This window comes from Pantherophis guttatus, chromosome 1, assembly GCF_059756535.1.
Source record: "Pantherophis guttatus breed Tessera chromosome 1, ASM5975653v1, whole genome shotgun sequence".
NCBI lineage: Eukaryota > Metazoa > Chordata > Lepidosauria > Squamata > Colubridae > Pantherophis > Pantherophis guttatus.
Window position 1 is genome coordinate 230,526,569 of NC_142063.1, and position 21,262 is coordinate 230,547,830.

The window sequence follows — 21,262 nt, forward strand, 5'->3', positions numbered from 1 at the left end:
GCGGCCCTTTCTTGATCGGGATTCCCTGCGCACAGTCACTCATGCCCTTGTCACCTCTCGCCTGGACTACTGCAACGCTCTCTACATGGGGCTCCCCTTGAGGGGCACCCGGAAGCTCCAACTGGACCAGAATGCGGCCACGCGGGTAGTTACGGGAGCTGCATGGCGCTCCCATACAACACCTCTCCTGAGTAAGCTGCACTGGCTCCCAGTGGTCTTCCGGGTGCGCTTCAAGGTGTTGGTTATCACCTTTAAAGTGCTCCATGGCATAGGACCTAGATATCTTCAAGACTGCCTGCTGCTACCGACGGCCTCCCATCGACCTGTGTGCTCCCACAGAGAGGGCCTCCTCGGGGTGCCATCAGCCAAACAATGTAGGCTGGTGACCCCCAGGGGGAGGGCCTTCTCTGTGGGGGCACCCACCCTCTGGAACCAACTGCCCCCAGAGATAAGGAGAATCTAAGACCTTGGTGCCTTCCGCCGTGCCCTTAAATCTTTCTTTTTTCAGCAAGCCGGGCTTTAACACTTTTAAATGTTTTTAACTGGTTTGTCATTGTTTTTTTTATTAATTACGGGGCCAAATTTATATATATCTTTTTAATAGTATTTTAATGTTTGTAGTTTATGTTTTTATTTGGCTGTACACCGCCCTGAGTCCTCAGGGAGAAGGGCGGTATATAAATTTGATATAAAATAAAATATAAATAAATAAAATTTGCGATGTTCCCAGCTTGGCTTCTGATGAGCAATGAGGGAAGCTGGGGTCATTCAAAGACCACATGATTCACATAACAATGGCAGTGATTCACTTTAAAAACTCTGGCAAAAAGGACTACCTGATAACAAGAAATATTGTTTTACTCAGTTCCCAAGCGTTCAGGGCACAAACCTGACAAATGCTTTGTGGAAAAATTGCCGTTTGATGCTTTCACTTCGCTTGTCCTCTCAGTAGTTCCTGTCATAATGTTATAGTTGTAAATCAATGTTTGTTCTTGATTTAGATATCTGGCACCTTTAAAATGGGTGGGGGGAAGAGGTATTTATTTATTTATTTTTAAAATGTATTGACCGCCCATCTTTCCACAGAATAACTCTGGAGGGCGTACAATATTATATATAGAAACACTATAAACAAAAATTAATTAATTAATTAATTGTGCTCTTTCATAATTTTATTTTCCTCCAGTACAAATGGAGAATTAAAGTCTATACTTTAATTCTATACTAGGAATTAAAAACATTGCATGGTTGTGTGTGCACATGTGCATGCACTGTTATTTCTATGTAACTCATACCTTTTTCTTTGTTAGATATCTGGGTACTGGCTCATCTTCAAGGACCGGCATGGCTCTCATGGAGATTGGATTACTGAGTGGCTTCTCTCTGTCACCCCGTTTTGTGTCATTAGCTGACCCAGTTAAAAAAGTGGAAAAAGAGGAAGGCAAAATCCATTTATATCTGGACTCTGTAAGTCAAAATAAAGACATACTAGTCAGAATGATGATAAAACTTTGATTCAAAAAATAAAATTATGAAAAGTTTTTTTTTTAAATTATCATTTAAAATAAACATGTTTGGTCAACACTATAGACAAAATTTAGAGGTAAAATTTAACTGGAATCCTCCAATTCATTCAAGAGAGGCCATATTTTATGAAGTATATTTACATAAGTTTGACCAGGCCTTGTAAGAATAAGTAGAAAGAGATGTTTAAGGGTCAGAAGACCAAATTAAAATTATCAAATTATAGGCTGTGATAGGAAGCCTATATTTCTAAACTTTTTATCTTCATAGTTAAGGAAAAGAGAAACGAGAATGAAGTAGTTCTATAGCCAGCTTGTTCTCCCTGGTTTTTCTGTTTGACAGGCCATACTGTACTGTGCCAAGATTAAGCACACTAATAGTGCAAGCATTTATGTGTTTACTCAGGATAAAGAATAAAGTATAAATAGATGTATAAAGGTGGATTCACATGATACAGGTGGTCTTTGCTTACTGGCCACTTGTTCAGTGACCATTTGAAGCTACGACGGTGCTAAAAAGCAAGACAACCAGTTCACAAAGTTGCATGTTTTGTATTTCTGCAAACAAAAACTAAAAAAATCATATAGATACAAACTGGAAGTCACAAAATCATGATTTGGGTGCTTGGCCACCAGTGCTGATTTATGCAGTCTCATGGTCACGTGATTGCCATTTGCAACCTTCACAGCCTGTTTCCAACAAAAGCAAAATCAATGGAGAAGCCTGTAGAAAGTTGTAAGCTGTGCTCACGTGATGTTCTTTTTAAAGACATTGTTGCTTAGCAACAGAGTTGTTGGTCACAGCTGCAGCCAATAAGTATAATGTAACTGGTTTAGTCCTCATTCAGCAACCACAGTTGGGACTGGCAATTCAGTCACTAAGTGGAAAATCATGTGACTACGACAGTGCTTATGATTTTACTTCAGATTTTCTTTCCTTTACAGCAGGGGTGTCAAACTCTTGGCCTGCGGGTTGGATGCGTCACATACTGGCCACGCCCACCCCATTTTAGTGAAGGGGAAAAAAGTCATGATATGTCATGTGATGACAATGTGACACTGTGAGTTTAACACCCATGCTTTAGTGTCACAAGGATATGAACCTAAACAGACAGATGAGTCCAATAGATGGGGAAGGTTTCCAGAACCTGACTCGCAAGGAAGCCTGGTAAAAGGGCAAATCTTGTAGCCCTTTTTTTTCCCTAATCCCCACCCTTTGGAGTGCTCACTCCAGTGCTGAGATAATTAGCAAGAGAAAAGTTGATGTTTGTCTTGAGACGAAGGGATTATAAGACAATAAGTGGGTACACAATAGAGAATGCACATTGAAAGAAATGCGCTGGCGTTGATTGACTGCTTAGCAGTTCAGGGCTGGGCGTTCCAGAGCTTATAAGGCAAACAAAAGCCAAAAGTGTGAAACCGATCCAAGGTCTTGTCAGTTACAGGCAGCAGCTATAAGCTGGTTAATGAAGGTCACAGAGCTGAGTTTGTTAAATTGCAATTAGCACATTTTGGGGATTGCTGTACTGCAGAGAAAAGCAATTCAGGAAATGATAGCTTGTTTAAGCAATCATTCCAATCTGGGAGCTGTGGTGAATAAAAGAGGTCAGGCACAGGACAGTATATTCTAATGGACTATATTGGTGAATATGTAACAGAGAGAGACACTGTGAAGGTCATAAGTATGGAGATTGGTCACAAAGTTACTTTTTCATCATCATTATAACTTCAAATAGTTGCTGTCCAAGGCAGTTGATCTACCTGTTTTTAGTTTCAAAACAAGTAGGGAAATAAGAATAAATTTTGGTAAGCATGATTCTTTGCGACAGATATGGACTATTGCGCTTATGTGTGTGAATCAGCTACTGTTTGTGATTCTACATTTGTGCAATATGTCTACTCTTATTGGCAAACAGTATACAGTAAGATTGTCAGAAAGGCAGCTATTTGTAAATATATAGCTGTATCTACTGTTCTGGGTAATGCAGTTAAAGATGGATGCATAGGAAGTTTCTTTTTTTTAATATTAAACATCTAGTTTTTCATATGCATTCATTATGGAAGCATATACTGTAGACCTCTCTGAAAATTATCTTTTTTTTTTTTTTTTTGGTAGTTAAACGAAACACAGGTTTGTGTGGACATTCCAGCTGTGAGAGACTTCAAAGTGGCAAATACCCAGGATGCTTCAGTGACTGTGATGGATTATTATGAACCTAGTATGTGTCAATCACTTTTATTTATTCAGTGCTCAAGTATGCAGTTTAGGTGGGAAAGGGAAGAATGAACTGTTGTATGTTAAGGAAGGACCAGATTCAATTAGTTACAGTAAAGACTGTACATGAGAAATAAGCATGACTGGAAACCACAGGAACTTAAATATTGTTAATTCTCTTAAACCTTGAAGAAGGGGGAGGTGGTGAGGAGAGGGCAGTGTTCAGTGGAACATAAGATCCATTAAATTTATGTTCTCTGAAAGATTGATATTTTGGGATATAATTCTTCAATCAAGAATGATTTTGTTACTTAAAGCATTCCTCATTTCAACAAATTTAGCAATAGTACGGATTCATGGATATATAGTAAAAAAATGACTTTTATTCATCTGGTCCAGATAGAAGATTGAAATCAGGGCATTATACCTAACAGCAATAGCACTTAGACTTATATATTTAAAGCCCTACATTGCTCAGGGCCAGGGTATCTTCGAGACCGCCTTCTACTGCATAGCTCCCAGCGACTGGTGAGATCCCACAGAGTTGGTCTCCTCAGGGTCCCATCAGCTAAACAATGCCGGCTGGCGGGCCCACGGGGGAGGGCCTTCTCTGTGGCTGCCCCAGCTCTCTGGAACCAGTTACCTCCTGAGGTCCAGACCATCCCCACCCTATTGGCCTTCCAAAAAGCGGTGAAGACCTGGCTCTTCCGGCAGGCCTGGGGCCGTTGATCTCGCTGCTGCGATTTGGCGAGATCCGGCCATGAAATGGTGTGAATGGGTTTTAATTGTTTTTAATGGTTTAACTTTTAATGTTTTATATATGGTTTTTAAATGCATTATAAGCCGCCTTGAGTCTTCGGAAAAAGGCGGCATTCAAGTTGAACAAATAAATAAATAAATATATCACCCACATAGTGCTTTATAGCCCACTCTGGGCAGTTTATAATGTCAGCATGCTGCCCCCAATAACCTGACAGAGAACAGTGGTGAAGTTATGGGATAGTTTTGCTTCTGATATTGTTTCACAGCAGCATATAAATACTATCAAATAATAATTTGTTTGAAATGTTGGGCCTTAATACCTTTTTTCTTTGCTTTGCAATTGTTCATAATAGGGAGGAGAACAGTGAAAAGCTACAACTCCCAGGTGATGCAGAGTTTGTCATCTTGTACTTTCTGTGAAGACGATGAATGTAATTTTTGTAAAACAGGTGGCTCCTTATCCGTTTCTCTCTCTTCGGAATTGTTAGTACTGCTAGTGCTGTCAACTTGCTATGTTTTCATCTGATTTAATAACTGGGTGACTGATGTTTATTGCACTGCTGAGAGTACCATTGATTGTATTTTCCTGCATAAGGGGAGTCTGGACCTGTGAAAATTGACTTATAGGTTTAAACTCTGTGAAAGAATTTGCATCTCAAATTAAGTAAGGGTAAATTGCTCGGAATGGAAAACTTTTCACATTTGTACCATTTTTATTTTCATTGGCATCTTCTATACTGGTGTTTCTCAACCTTGGCAATTATATGATGTGTGGGCTTCAAATCCCAGAATTCCCCAGACAGCAAATCCACACAGTATAAAATTGCCAAGATTGAGAAACACTGTTCTTTATCTATTAAATGCTTAGGGACTTTCTGCAAAATCTTATATACTGCATATGTTTAGTAATAAGTCTGAAGGGCTCTTACAGTACTTTTAATAAGTGTATGTAAGATGGAAACCTAAACTATTTTCTCCAGTGAAATAGGGGAGGATCCAGACTCTAACCTTTGCTCTGAATTAGATAATGTTAAATTAAAATTAAATTGATTTGTCTAAAACTTTAAGCATTTTTTAATTTAAAGCATGTCTGAATGAGGCCAAACTGATATTCAGAGGAAAAAAACTAAAATGGAGTATATATTTTGTATTAGTTTCTTATTTTTATAGTGAATTTGAGAGTTTTTTATAGGAATATTGTTTAGTTTTAGTACTTACACAATATATTATTTAAGCCCTACATTCCTAATTTATGGGATTTAGTTTATGGTATATTTCAGGCTAACACTTAATTTATAAGTGTTATTGACTGTACTGGCACAGGACTGAGCCTCTCCTTCAAAGCAGTTTAATAAATACTTTGGGCCAGATTAATATTAATTGCAATAATTACTGATTTTCTCAGTTATGTTCTAAAGATCTAAATTACTCTTATATGCATTGATTGTACAATGTGCACATAAGGACACCTACTAAATTACAGCTCAAAAAAAAAAACAAAACATGTCAAGCAGCTGGCCATAATTCATACTTGACTAGTCACATTATGAAAAATGCTTAAACTGTGCTAAAAACAAAATATGCCTCATTATGCATTGGAGTGCATTATTTTTGTATGTGTGTTAAAAGTAAATATAAGAAAGCAACAGATTTATATTATGATAAAGGCTTCTTTTTAATTAGAAATCTTGCATTTTCTTTTACAGTATGACATTTATTGCTTGTCCTAATTGTTGCTAGAGAGTAAGATTAGGCAGTTTAGTGGCTTGCTTCAAACTGAATGCACCTTGTCCTGCTAATCCTCTGGACAAAAAACAGAAGTTGTTGTTAAACTAGAAGACTAACCCAATAGGAACTCTACCTCTGAAGAATTTTAATATGGTACAAACTTTATAAGTTACTCAGAGATAGAACACCTTGCAGAACAAGAAAGACTAGCAGTATACAGTAGGTAGTACTTAACTTAAAATCATTTGTTTAGTAACTGTTACAACCACACTGAAAAAAGTGAATGATGTATGACTATTACAACATCACTGTAGTCAAATGATCAAAATTTGGACGCTTGGCAACTGGCATGTATTTATGATGATTGCAAGTGACCTGGGGTCATATGATCAGCTTTTATGACCTTCTGACAAGCAAAAGTCAATGTGGAAGCCTGATTCACTTAATAACAGTATTACGTAAGCAAGAAAGGTCATAAAATGGGGCAAAAGTCACTTAACTGTTTTGCTTAGCGATAGAAATATTGGGCTCAATTATGGTTGTACGTCAAGGACTTCTATAGGAACAAGCAAAATATTGACATTGAGATGGCTGGAATTAAGTCTCTGTTAGTCTAAATAGAATACAAAGAAGAGCCCAATCTGAAGTAAAAACAACAGTGTTCTTGTCACTGAAATAGGATCAAAATCTGCTTCCATCTTCCTTAAAACTAAGGTTCAATAAATGAATGAAAAGAAAACTTGAACCAGTAGGGAGTAAAGCTGTATCCATGTTCACAAATGCCAGTGTTTGTAGGCTGCCAGTGATGCAGGACTATCAAATATCAACTATATATTGCAATAGTCAAATTCACTTAGATAGGAAGTGAAGCACTGGATTAAAATAATGATGTGGTAAGGCACAGGTTTAAACATTTAGAAAGGAAACTATGAACAAATGTAGACAAATATGTGGTAAATATTAAGATTCATATAAAAGAACTTTAAGCAACTTTAGCTGCATTACATCTTAAGTGCATAAAATCAATTCTCAAGGGGTTTGGCATATCTGCCTATTTTATTTGGCACTGTATGCTTTAATTTGAATATTATATTGAATAGGCCTGAGGAAAAAGTGCATGGAATAAAGATTATACACACACACACACTTGGAAATACAAATTTCTCTATTCATATATGTACACATCTGCCTAATATTAAATAAAGAAATATGTGTTGTGGCTGCAAGAAAATACATGTTTAAGATTTCAGGATTTACATGTATATGGGAATGAGGACTTTAATTATGTTGTATTAAAATATATATTTTGTGCTGAAAATTTAAAATATGCATTCTTACCAGATCAAGGAAAAACCCCCCACTTCATATGGTTTAATAAATATATCTATAAAACTGGTCTCATATTGATATAAATGCAGTATTTTTTTGAGTCAGGCCTGTATATATTCTTCAAAAGAAAGCAGTTTATGACTGCGTTGTTCCATTGTTAAGTAAGCCCTACTTGTAGGATTATCAAATTACTGATGTTAAGTACAGCTAGTGTATAGGAGGAATCTACAGAATATAGAAGGCTGGATCTTGGATCCTTGGCGTTTAGGAGAAATTTTTAAAAATGACTTCATTATATGCTAGGAGGACAGAAAGATGGAGTCATGGTTGTAGGGGAATCAGAAACTACGGAGATGGAATGAAGGACAGAATACATTAGTAAATTGTTACCGTAGCTATGCACATAGTTATCTTAGTTGCTGATAACAGTAATTTTAAAATGCATTACCACATTATGTTCACTAGCTTTTTTCTATCACTAGATGATCACCAATATTTGAAACGTGAAAGGCTTTCTCTTTGAATTATTTAACTTCCCAGATGAAAAAGAAGAATGTGATATTATTTTGCATTACCAAATAATTAAAACAGAATAGCTGTACTGTACTATTCACCCACATCACCATATGGTTTTGGTCCCTCTATAGAATACTTGATGGTTATATTTCAATTAGCCACATAAAAGTAAAGTGAAATCCCCAGGCAACAAAAATGCCACGGTCTGTTTTCTGAAAGTTATTCTCCCCACAGCCATCGCAGGATATTTAGCAAATCAGTAATATTTTTATGCAAATTACAAACACATGTCAAACTGATAATAGTTAACCCACTGGAAGATTATGTTGTTCCCTAATGAAATAAAGACCCAAGTTCTTCCCCACTTACAGAGTGGCGGGAAAAACCAAAAGGTCATGCAATCCCTCTTCTCCAAATAATTCAGTCAAGTAATTCAGGTCTATGCTTCTCTTTTGAATCATCCCCAAAATAAAAAAAATTGTTCTGCCTCTTGACAAAAACCCAATTATTTGGCACAACTTGCCACTTTAAAAATTACTGATAAGACCCACACTGTGCTCAAATGCTAGCATTTTATATTGAAAGAGTTCCGAAGAACATTTGAAAAGAGGGTGTTAAAGATCTATTTTAGTTTCTGTGTTGTTGCAGAGTACAGAAGGGAAGCACGCCCAGGAGATGGCTATGGGTTGTCAGAAATGTAATTTGTACATTTGCAAAGGCAGATGGGTAAACAGGATTTCTCTCTCATTTGGATTCTGATCTGGACAATACAGGAAAATCAGGGCTCAGAGTATCCTCTTTTGAGGCCATTTGTTGGCATTTACTGAGACTAGGCTAATGATCCTGGAGATGTTCAGTGGCATTCCTATTTATTTCTGCAGCATCATCCTCTCTGAAATGTTCTAGAAGATTAAAAAAGATGAAAAGATTGCTTATCTACTCCATAGGCATGTAATTTAAGGGTCAAAGAAGACAAATATAGAAGGCGGGAACATGAAAATACAAAAATGTTAAAAAGTGGTAGAAGCTCTAGTGAAATCAAAATAAATGCTGGACCGGGCCTGGTGGCTCAGCAGACTAAAAGCATTGTGATTAACACCAGCTGTCTGCAATTACTGTAAATTCGAATCTCACCAGGCTCAAGGTTGACTCAGCTTTCCATCCTTTCTAAGGTAGGTAAATTGAGGACCCTGTTTGTTGGGGCAATAAGCTGACTTTGTATAAATATACAAAAGTATGAAGGCTATTGCTTAACGCATTGTAAGCCGCCCTGAGTCTCCGGAGAAGGGCGGCATATAAATCAAATTTTAAAAAAAATTGTACTTGGTGTATTTGAAACATCTCACTAACAAGAGAACGTATGTACTTGCTTTTAAAAATTCTAAAAAAAACCTAACCAGAACAACCTCAATTCTAATTCAGGTAAGAAAGTTATGTCTAGCTCTTTAGGCTATATTAGAATTAAATAAAAAAATTTCCTTGATAAAGTGATGCATTTCAAAAGTACATGGGGAACAGAAAAACACAACTGTGTTCTGAGGCAAACCTTCAGAAAATGACTTAATTTATAATTAGCATTTTTAAAAAGCAGTAATAGTTGATCATTAAAGCTCAGGGAGGACAAGATGAAAATGGGAAATATCCAGATCTCAGGTCTCAACATCTCAGTTTTTGCTTAGCTACTGCTCCCTGACATTTTGTATTCATCGTCTAAGAATATTATTCCCCATTCCTAGCAATCGGGGCCAAGTAGCCACAAGGGTGTTTAGATGATTGATGCATAAGGTGGACCACTTCATTCCTCTTAAGACCCTTTAAGAAGGATTCAAAATACAGGCTCATAGCCTTGAGATGGCCTTCTGAGTTGTTCCAAAAGTTGCTGCCAAGTTTTAATAAAATGAGACACAATAAGAAAACTATTACATATAAGAAAAGTGATCATACGAGTTATATTTAACTAAATTTAAAATAGATTGAAATTAAAAATGTAGCTGAACCAATTCTGTTCTAGCCTCACCACTCAAAAACCAAGTATGGTTCAAAAAAGATCATATGCCCCCTGCCATTCATAATATGTAAAGCATCATGTGTGGTGTAAATGACAGCCCAAAAGAAACACTTCCATTTATGGTGTATTTGTAGTCAAATATGTCACTAGTGGAATTCAGAAAACTATTGCAGAGTCCTCCCAGGCATGCTTCAGTTCATATTTGAATTATAAATTACCAAGCCAAGTCAATCATTTTTATTGCTTTGAAGATAGATAGCAATTAACTGTGCTTAACACAACTACATAAAATTAAAGCTTACAGATATAGGGCATAGCTTTGTGCAACTGCATTGCCTATCTCTCTGGGATTCTATATATGCAAGTCTTGGAGTATTCGGGTCTTTTCCTGTGTAAGATTGAGAGTATCTTGGCGAAGTTTGTTTGGAGCCAGCATTCCCCACTTCCCCACCAGTATTTATAGAGAGATGGCATCTCCGATCACGCTTTGCTCGCACATGCACGAAGCCGAAGACACCAGCCTGAAGATGGCGAGTGGGACCTCATTGAAACGTCGCCAAGATACTCTCAATCTTACATGGGAAAAGACCTGAATACACCAAGACTTGCATACCTGTACCCGTGAAAATCTACGCAAACAAATACACACACACACACAAACACACACATATGGGAACACAGTGGCTCAGTGGCTAAGACTTTGAGCTTGTCGATCGAAAGGTTGGCAATGCAGCGGTTCGAATCCCTAGTGCCACGTAATGGGGTGAGCTCCCGTTACTTGTTCCAGCTTCTGACAACCTAGCAGTTCAAAAGCACATAAAAATGCAAGTAGAAAAATAGGGACCACCTTTGGTGGGAAGGTAACAGCGTTCTGTGCGCCTTCGGCATTTAGTCATGCCGGCCACATGACCACGGAGACGTCTTCAGACAGCGCTGGCTCTGTCGCTTTGAAACGGAGATGAGCACTGTCCCTTAGAGTCGGGAATATATATATTTATGAGTTTAAAAGAAGTTCTATTGGAAAATAAGAAACAGGTTTGCTTGGCGTGATGTCAGAGCAAGTGCTTTGCAGATTGGAGGTAAACAGTGAGGTTTGGGAAGTCTTTGGATCAAAGTCATGTTTGTTCTGATTCTATTGAATATCTTACGTTCTTGACATTTGTAGTTTCTGCTATAACAATCTGCTGTTTTAAGGGTGTTGATATGACAAGTTGCAGAATAGGCTACGTGTGTGGATCAGGCCTGGCTGCAAAACATGTGTCATGCATATTGGAATGCAGATAGATCCCAAAAATCTATTTTCCTGTTCAAAGGTATCAAGCTGGGCATAATATTGAGGGCAATATTCCTGGAAATAAGGAATGCCATGTTCCTTGCTCAAGGCCAAGTTTGTGGCTTGTGGAAATACTGACGGCTAGATTTTGTTATGGCTGATGGAATTCAGAGTTAAATGCTAAATATAAGAATGTTGCTTGATTTGTACCAGTTGTCACTAAAGAGCATTCTGAAAATATAAACATGTCTTTTAGGAACAAATATGTGACTCCCCTGGATTTTATGCACAGCAACTAGGCCAAAGACAATAGTGTTACAGACAGGCACATGGAAAGGGAAAATCTGCATCAAGATATAAATATCATATGCGATTGATTGATTGATTGATTGGTTGGTTGGTTGTGTGTGTGTGTCTCATTCATTGCCAAGACACACAACTTCTTGGCACTTTGCCCTGCAGAATGAAGATGGAGTTCTGATTAAGACCCCACTAAATAAACAAGTTTTTAAAAAATCATTATCAAGTTTATGGACAATAGGTGCCCTTCACAGGAGATTGGAAAAGAACAAATATAAGCCGTTTTATCTTATTTTATCAAGAAGGTATTTAGCCAATTCATCAACTGCTTACTTTATAAACATGTGATTTATTTATTTATTTACCACCTTTAAAGCGCTCCATGGCATAGGACCTGGGTACCTTCGAGACCGTCTTCTGCCACCAATAGCCTCCCACCGACCAGTCCGTTCCCACAGAGACGGTCTTCTCAGGGTGCCATCAGCCAAGTTATGTCAGCTGGCGACACCCAGGGGGAGGGCCTTCTCTGTGGGAGCCCCAGCCCTGTGGAATGAACTGCCCCCGGAAATACTTAAGATCTCCGACCTCCGGGTGTTTCGCTGCGCACTGAAGACCCTGTTGTTCTGCCAGGCAGGACTACCAACATAATAATTTTAAATTGGGGTATTTTAATTTTTGGGGTTTTAAATTGGCCAAATCTATTTAATTATTTTAATTTTTAATCATTGTTGTGTCCTGTGTTTTTAAATTGGCTGTACACCGCCCTGAGTCCTTCGGGAGAAGGACGGTATAGAAATAAAAATTATTATTATTATTATTATTATTATTATTATTATTATTATTATTATTATTATTTACAAATATACCATGTAAATAACAATGCATTATCCTAACCATTTCTTTTGTTAGATGACCTCTTTTGGAACTTCGCCTCTTAGAAAACTTTCATATATAATTCTCACTAAAATTAATGTAGCATGCAGTTCATCAATCAAGCTGAGAGTAAATAAATTCAAAGAATTTCAGAGAAATTCTTTCAGGGAAATTCTTTCCATTACTGTATTTGGATAATTTGACTAAGTAATTGCAACATGTCCTCTGCAACGCACATTTTTCAAATGGCTGAAAAGGAACATAGATACTAGATAATTATTGTGTTTAAAGAAAGGTTCGATGTTGATAGGGGTGTGATTATTTACTGCTCTGGCAGTAGTGACAGTGACACAAGACCCTCTTGTTTCATCACCTGCATTCTCCCTGTCATAGAAAGTTGTCATCATGTGTTAGCATAGTGTCATTTCTGAAACAATCTGAGAAAGATACAATGAACTAAGGAGACACTAGGTGGCAACCAGGAAGAGAAGTTCTACTGCTAACATATTGTAAAAAATATAATGCTCCTTATATATTCTCAGTGATTAGTTTTCTGAAGACCATTAACTTTCCTTGAAAAGCTTCACATTTTTGCTAACAATACAGTGGTAAAATTCTCTGCTACAACAATTGTAGAAGGGAAGCTAGGATACAGAAAGAGTATTGGTCTGGGTCAATTGAGCACCACAATGTAATATTACATTTAAGTGGATTTGCAACCCTGGATCAGAGTTTTCATTAGCAGATTATTTTTTAAAAGATGGCTTTGGAATTGTTCTCAGAAACCCATTGTACAAAAAAAAAGCTTTACACCTAAAGTGACTCATAGAATAGAAACTGGGTTGACAGTTTGAATTCAGTTTTGTGCCAGTTCTAAGTGTTTGCAATTCTTTCCAAGTGTCTGCTATTTTAACTGCAATGTCACTCATCTGTGAGGTTAGCAGTTTGAAGAATTAGTTGACAAGTCATTCCCTCACCTCTCAAAAAGATCCAGTTTGGTATAGTGGTTAAAGGCACTAGGCTAGAAACCAGGAGATCATGAGTTCTAATCCTACTTTAAACTCAAAGCCTGCTGGATGACTTTGAGCCAGTCACTTTCTCTCAGCCCAAGGAAAAAGGCAATGGCAAACCACTTCTGAAATCTTGCCAAGAAAATTGAAAGTCTTGGCAATCACCAGAAGACAACATTGACTTTTTTAAAAAAAATATTTTATTTTTTAGACAAACAAACATTTAATACATTAGTCATTCCTTCCATGTGACATCTCAGTGTTATCTCCCAAGATTCTTCTTTTTGTTGTTTCTTCTGTCTTCATTCTTGCCCAGTCCATTACAGCAATTCATCACTAACAGAATATTCTAGTCATAATATTTTTTAAACATAGCTATAAATTTAATTATTTGTATCTCTTTTCTAACCAATGGTAAAAATGATTCCATATCTTAAAATATTCTGACTCTTTCTTTAATCATCAAAGTCAATTTGTTCATTTCTGCATAATCTAGAATTTTTATAATTACTTCTCCTTCCAAAGGTATTTTCTCTGCTTTCCAATTTTGTGCATAAACAATCCTTGCAACTGTTATTACATGTATAATCAAATAAATATTGGAGGATACCCAATAGGAACAGCTCTGGTTTAAATTCAATACGTTGCTGTGTCATTTCTTCCAGCCGTATCTTAATGTTATTCCAATAGTTTTTAGCTTCTGAACATGTCCTCCACATATGGTAATATGACCCTGGTAACTGGTGACATTTCCAACATTTGGTTGATTTATCTTTAAACATTTTTGCCAGTTTCTCAAGTCAACATTGACTTGAAGGTGCATACAGACATGCCCCACAGAAATGGAGGCAGAGATTTACTTCAAGTCAAACTGTTGAAGAAGAAGATTGCACGTTGCACATTGGCTGGTTATATAAAAGGCAGCCCTAAACAAGCACCGATGCAAGCTACAAACTGGAACTTATTAAATAAACAAAAATGAGTATCGAAATAACATAATAAAGACACGAACAGAATGCTGGCAAGGAAAAGCATTTCATGGTCAATTTCTACAAAAGATTGAGGGGAAAATGGATACAGATAAGACCTGGCAATATCTCACAACTGGAACATTAAAAAAAGAAAGCAAAGGCTTGATTTTGGCTGCTCAAGAATAAACTATTCAAACTTATGCAATCAAGCCATAATTGAAAAATTGTTAAATGTTTCAAAGTGCAGACTGTACAAAAAAAATAAAAGTATAAATACTATAAATAGTAGTTTATATCCTCAGCTCATGCAAAAAGTTAAAGCAAACTGATTTATAAACAACAGCATATCATAGTCACCAAAATGATTCACTGGAATGTCTGCAAAAATGATTGTGCACTAGTGGGTAAAAATTGATGAGAACAGAGTTAAAAAAAATAGCACAAAATGAGCAGGTTAAAACATTGTGGGATTTCAGAATACAAACAGTTTCGGCTCATAACACAACAGATTTAACTATGGTTGAAAGTGTGGATAACTAATGTGGCAATACCAGGGGATAGCAGAATAGAAAACAAAGAACTGGAGAGGATTACAAGGTGTCAATATCTGAAAATCAAAGTTGAAAGATTATGGCATGAACTGGCCATGATGGTTGCAGTGGTTATGGACACATTTGGTGTCATACCCAAAAACCTTGGATGGCACTACATAATGTGCACGTTGACAAAATTTCCATCTATGAATTATAAAAATTACTCGAATCTGCACATATAATACGCTGCTACATTACAGCATCCTAGATTCTTGGGAAGAACTCGATGCCTATGAAGACCAACACCAGCTAAAGAACTGGCAACTGTAATTTCACACTGTTGTGAACAGATCATAATATTGCATGACTGGAAAAGAAAAAAAATGAAGCGTATGCAGTACCCAGAGACTATCGTGCCAATTGGCTTTTCATTTGGATGATGCTGGATGGGGCTGAAACTGCCAATCACAGTTCTTGGGATACCACATGTTAACTTTGCATGGATAGCAGCACCCAGACATGTTCTTGGGTGCACACAGTAAAGATGTGCTTAGCAGAGGTGGATTTCAGCAGGTTCTGACCAGTTCTGGAGAACCAGTAGCGGAAATTTTGAGTAGTTCGGAGAACCAGTAAATACCACCTCTGACTGGCCCCGTCCCCATCTATTCTCTGCCTCCCAAGTCCCAGCTGATCGGGAGGAAATGGGGATTTTGCAGTAACCTTCCCCTGGATTGGGGAGGGAATGGAGATTTTACAGTATCCTTCCCCTGCCACGCCCACCAAGCAAACACCCACCAAGCCACACCCACAGAACCAGTAGTAAAAAATTTTGAAACCCACCACTGGTGCTTAGGGAAGCTTCAATTTTTATTTCCTGATGGCTTTGGGAGTATAAAAGAGCAGCAGTTTCAACTTGTTGCCCAAAAAAATATGTACATATTAGAAGACTGGTTGTCCACTCTGCTGCCCATTGTGAATGCAAACCACAAACCAAGTGCTTATTCCCACCAACATCTCTCCTGAATAAGAGGTTTTACATGTCTAAAATGGCTCCCCCCCCCTAACATTTGGTCCCTTTGGCAGCTGCAGTTTTGAATCCTTCCGTCCAGCCATCTGGTCTGAAATATTTGATGGAAGCTAGGGGAGAGATATGCCTCCGCAGCATAACCCAGGCTGACTTCAGTGGATAGGCAAGAGGCACCCAAAGTAGATACAGGCCTCCAAAGGTATGAGAACTGCAGGCTTCCAGTAGAAAAACCACATGGAAATTGCCGTTCTTGCTGATGCTGTTACTGTCGTTCCCAAACCACAAGCTTTTAAATTGGTAAAAAGTATAGGTCAATTTTCCCTTGTCCTTGAAATCTAATGGGGTGTTACGTAAATGTACCAGGAATATTATCCCAGATTACTGAATTCCACAAAATAATAATTTAATGTTTTTCATTTCCTCTTAAGGTCTTGCAGAATAAAACATGTCAAACTGAGTTATAAAATGGCTCAGAAATTAAAATTAATGCTAATGAAATGTACTAAACAAATTGATCCCAAATGTTTCAGCAGTGCAAAGACTGTGCACACTTTCCACGCTGAAGAAGCTGGGGTAGTTATAAGGTTTCAGAGCTATGGAATTTCTTAGGTGAGTGACCCATTCCTTTGAGGCAAGGTTTCTTAAGGACTGATCCCTTGATCTGGAAAAATGCACTGTAAACTGATCCAGTTGTTTATGTAAAATTTACATCAGGGATGAAATCTACTTACTTTCCCTACTGGTTTGGAAGTGCACACGCATGCGCAGAGGGTAAAAATCAGGTTAAAACCAGGAAGTAACGATGACCGGGTGGATGGGCGGAGCCTTGCGCTGCCATCGCTGCCGGTTCTCCGAACCACCTACTGCCATCGCTACTGGTTCGGCCGGTAGCATTTCACCCCTGATTTACATCCTGATATTCAGTGCCATATCAATCTTCTGAGAAGAGCAGGGTATGTTCTTTGGAATGTTCACCTTTATGCAGGATGGTAGATGGAGGAAAAGTTACCAAGTCAATGTAGCCGGTTTCCCAAACTGTGAAGTTCACCTTGGGAAGGTGCAGACAAAGTCTAGAGGAATTGTACATTGTTACAATAAATCCACCTTTCCCAAAGTTTCATTGTGTTGTTTTCATTATTCATTTGTGTGCGTTTCGGTGTTTTTTAGGGGAGTACATTAAGATTAGACTAGAGCGGGGGTGTCAAACTTGCAGCCTGCGAGCCGGATGTGTCACGCGCTGGCCACACCCATACCCACTTTAGCGAAGGGGAAAGTTGTGATATGTCACATGACACCTTTGTGACGACGCAAGTTTGATACCCCTCGACTAGAAGGAAGTAAGATGGGAAAAGGTTTAGGAACCCCTGCAATATATTCAATAGCTGGGATTGTGGGACTTGTAGTCCAATATACCTGAAGTTGGGATGTTTAATTACACCCAAGATATCCCACCATCTTCTAAAATTTAGTCTGGAAACTTTTCTTGCCTCTGTTAAGAAAAATAAAGATACAGAAACTAAATATGATTATTTATCATTGCAAATGTCTATCTTCTGCCAATGAGAGATGGAGTTTCCTCTGTAGCAGTAATAAAACTTGCAAGGATATCTGATTAAATATCAAATTGCTTATTCTCACCATTGTTACTCTTTAAAATGTTGTAATACACAGAGCAGACACGGGAAGTTCATAATCTTTTTTAAAAAATTAAATATACTTGACATCAATGATTAACTTGATGTTTGTGAGATAGCTGGAGCTTCGAAGTATTCACGTTTGGTTGGATCACATCTCATTATATTAAAAGTATATTAACTAATAAATGTCTAATGGCAGGGAAAATGTAAAAACAAATCCTCTGAACTTTTATTCATTTTAGATTCTTTTTTTTAAAAGGCTGATTTTGCCCATGCCCTGGTTTTGAAATATATTGATTTCCTGGCCACTGAATAAGTACAAAGGAAGGTACATAGAGCCAAATTGGCTTCCTGTGAGAGAGGGGCTGTTAAGACTTTATAAACTTTAGTTCATCTTGCTTAAGGTGTTTACAGCAGTGGAAAAACAGATATTGTGCAAGTGAATTTCTAGAGGGAAGAAGCAAACACGGGGGAATTTTTCTTCCAGATAAAAGCCTCTTGCTTTTCAAAAATGGAGGTGCCCTTTCCTGCCTAGAGAAATCCATCAGAAGAAAATGATTGGACCTGCAGACCTAGGATTACCATTACAGAAAATTCATTTCTTGATACATTGCTTGTATACCAGATTGGACAAATTAAAATGTGTTCAATAGAGAACTTCAGCTGGGCTCCCATCTTTACAATGAGGCTCGGAACAACGTAACTTTGAAGTTATTTGGATCAGTTAACTGAATTCTGCCAAAAATTAGGATTGTGATCATTCATGTAAAATTGGAAGCACATGATTATAGTTCAGTGAACAGAACCAGAAACTGAAATAGTCTGAAGAAATTCTTTGAGCTATGTTTGAAACCATACATAAAAGCCATGAAATACAAATGTAAAATATCACAAGAAAAAATAAAATAAAAAGAAAATACAGAATGGAAGTGTCTAGCAGACCAAATACTGCATTAGAATAAATTACAGACTGAATACGAATCAAGTCAAGCAGTAGGCTGCTCTGAGTCTGCACAAATTAGACTGGCCTATAACTCTAATAAAATAAAATAATAATAATAAACAAACAAACAAATAAATCTAAAGGTATCATTTTATTTTGGGTTGCAATAGTAGACATTATTTACTAGTGAAAAAAATAACTATAATGTACTATTTAAAACATCACCCGAACCATGAAGTATAATCCTCAATTGACGTGAGATGTGTACACACGCACCTAACTGATATATACATACTCATTGATGGGTATATTATGAAGAAAAATATAATTTGTGAATTATGATGTCATAGTGAGGTGCAGAGATGACCTCTTGAGGAAATGGTGCACCGCCACCTCCTTAGCAGATGGTAGATCCACCCTTCTCTCAGAGAGGGATTAACCACCACTGGACCCAGCCACACATCTCCTCTTTGATAGCCTTCACCAGTCAGTAGGGACATGGATCAAATGCAGAGGTAGCTGAACTAACAGCCACGAGAATCCTGTCCACTATCTCAGGCCCAACAAGATCAAACTCCCCCAAATGACCAAGTCAGCCCCAGACTGCATAGCCTCCAGAGGACCTGCTACAAGGCCAAATACCAACTTAGAATGAGTCCATTTAACTTTAGTTGCCAAATTCCTTGCATATTCTTCTCCATGGCCTTATAAAACTGTACTTATATTGAGGCCTATTCTTATTTATAATGTAAATTATTTGGCAAAGCAGGAGATTTGGGGAGGAACGAAAGAATGAGAATAAAGAAATTATTATTTATTTTTATAACCACTGGAAGAGCAAAAAATATTGTTGATGCACTTCAGATGTGGTGGTTTTATACCAACTGGTGTGTAAATTAGCTGAATGGAACAAACTTGAGCTACATGCAGAACAGATTCTCAGAATGCAGATTCTCAAAATCTGAACTTTTTGTCTAGTGAAGGACTGAAAACGTCATGAACTTGGTTCTGGGCTGCGACAAGAAAGTCTGCAGAAAGTCTCCTGCTGGATAAGATTTTCCAGCTTCCTACATTGTTTCCAGAAACAATGTCATGAACCTTTGGTCTTTGTACTAGGTAGGAAAGAATAAGTAATCGTTATGGAAAATGTGCAGGGTAATCACCCACACTCTTTTTGGTTCTAATGTGTACGTAACATGTATCCTGTGAAATGATGACAGTCGCCATACCTTTGTTTCTTGTAAGAATCCACAATGTGAGAAAATGCTTAATATAATGACATTGTGGCACCCCCATACTTTTGCAATTGGAAAACAAGAGTTAGGAGTAGTAGACTGTCCCTTACAATATTTACCCTCTTTAAACAGGATCCTGTTAGCTTAAAATATACTTCCTACACAAGTAGCAATCTATTCCAGAGTGGTATCACATCAGGCTGTAGGTAAGGACTCATTGTTCCGTCTGTTTTTAAGGTAACCTAAATAGCACCTCCTTCTTCCTAATATGAGACAAACATTTAAATTTCCTATTGGAAGCATCGTAACTACAAACAAGTTGGCACAGGGACAGAGAAAATATATTTTCTAGAGAAAAGTTGCATAACCTTTCACTCTGAGAGTTCTGAACAAAAAGCCATGAAGAATTTAGACACAGTCATTTTTTTCCCTTACATCTGTTATTATTTTGAGTTCTGATGCTTCTTGACATTCCACTCCAATCTTAGTCCTATGGTAGAAAAAAGAACTTTTGTCAAAAGTCAGTGAACTTTTTAAAGAACTTGAATCCTCCTAACTTCCAAACTTTAGATCAACATGTCATTGAATTCAGGAAATTATGTGATTACAGCAATAAAGCTATATCTATAGTTCTTCCTTACAGGGAGAATGGGGTTCAGTTCTAAGATAATTAGAACATAGAGTAAGTATCAGCAAGGCAAGTGACTCATTTACACATTGTTTCTTTTTTTGTCTTACAATGAGAAAAAGAAGTTAAAAAGCTAGGATTTTTGTCAATACTGTGCCTTCACCTTTGACCTTGCTTTGTAGTCTCTTTCACATGAACTTATGTCCATACCTATCAGATGATATTCAAGGACTATTTTAAGCTAGAACCTATTCAATGTCATAATGTCTATGGAGATCTCAATCATCCAGGTCATGGTTGTTCCAATAGTACTTTTCGAAAGGCAGCTGAACTTCCCTGTTTTTTGTTTTTTACTTGAAAATGTTTCACTTCTCAAGAAGTTTTAGAGCTGAAGAAGCTTCTTGGGTTGAGAAATGAAACATTTTCAAGGAAAAAAGAAAACATGGAAGTTCAGTTGCCCTTTGGACAGCACCTTTGGGATCTTTAATGTCACCTTAAGGCAGAGGTCTTCAAACTTGGCAACTTTAAAACTTGTGAACTTCAACTTCCAGAATTCCTCAGTCAGTCATGCTGGTTGAGGAATTATGGCAGTTGAAGTCCACAACTCTTAAAGTTGCCATGTTTGGAGACCCCCTGCCTTAAGCCAGTTTAGGCACGATAAGGAAACCCATTATTGCATTCCCTTTCTTTTATTGCTTAAAACAGAAGTATATATCCAACCATCTATATAAACAGCAGTGGACTGGTGTCT

At 37.5% G+C, this 21,262-nt stretch overlaps 1 protein-coding gene across 1 annotated transcript in view; it reads left to right on the forward strand.

Annotated features, from left to right (window-relative positions):
- Positions 1-7,629, forward strand: part of CD109 (CD109 molecule) — an 83,336-nt gene extending 75,707 nt beyond the window's left edge. The window contains exons 31-33 of the mRNA XM_034431893.3: positions 1,311-1,467; positions 3,640-3,742; positions 4,854-7,629. Of these exons, the coding sequence (XP_034287784.2) occupies positions 1,311-1,467; positions 3,640-3,742; positions 4,854-5,026 (433 nt within the window). The 3' untranslated portion in view covers positions 5,027-7,629. The remainder of the gene's footprint in view (positions 1-1,310; positions 1,468-3,639; positions 3,743-4,853) is intronic.
- The last annotated feature ends 13,633 nt before the right edge of the window (positions 7,630-21,262 follow it).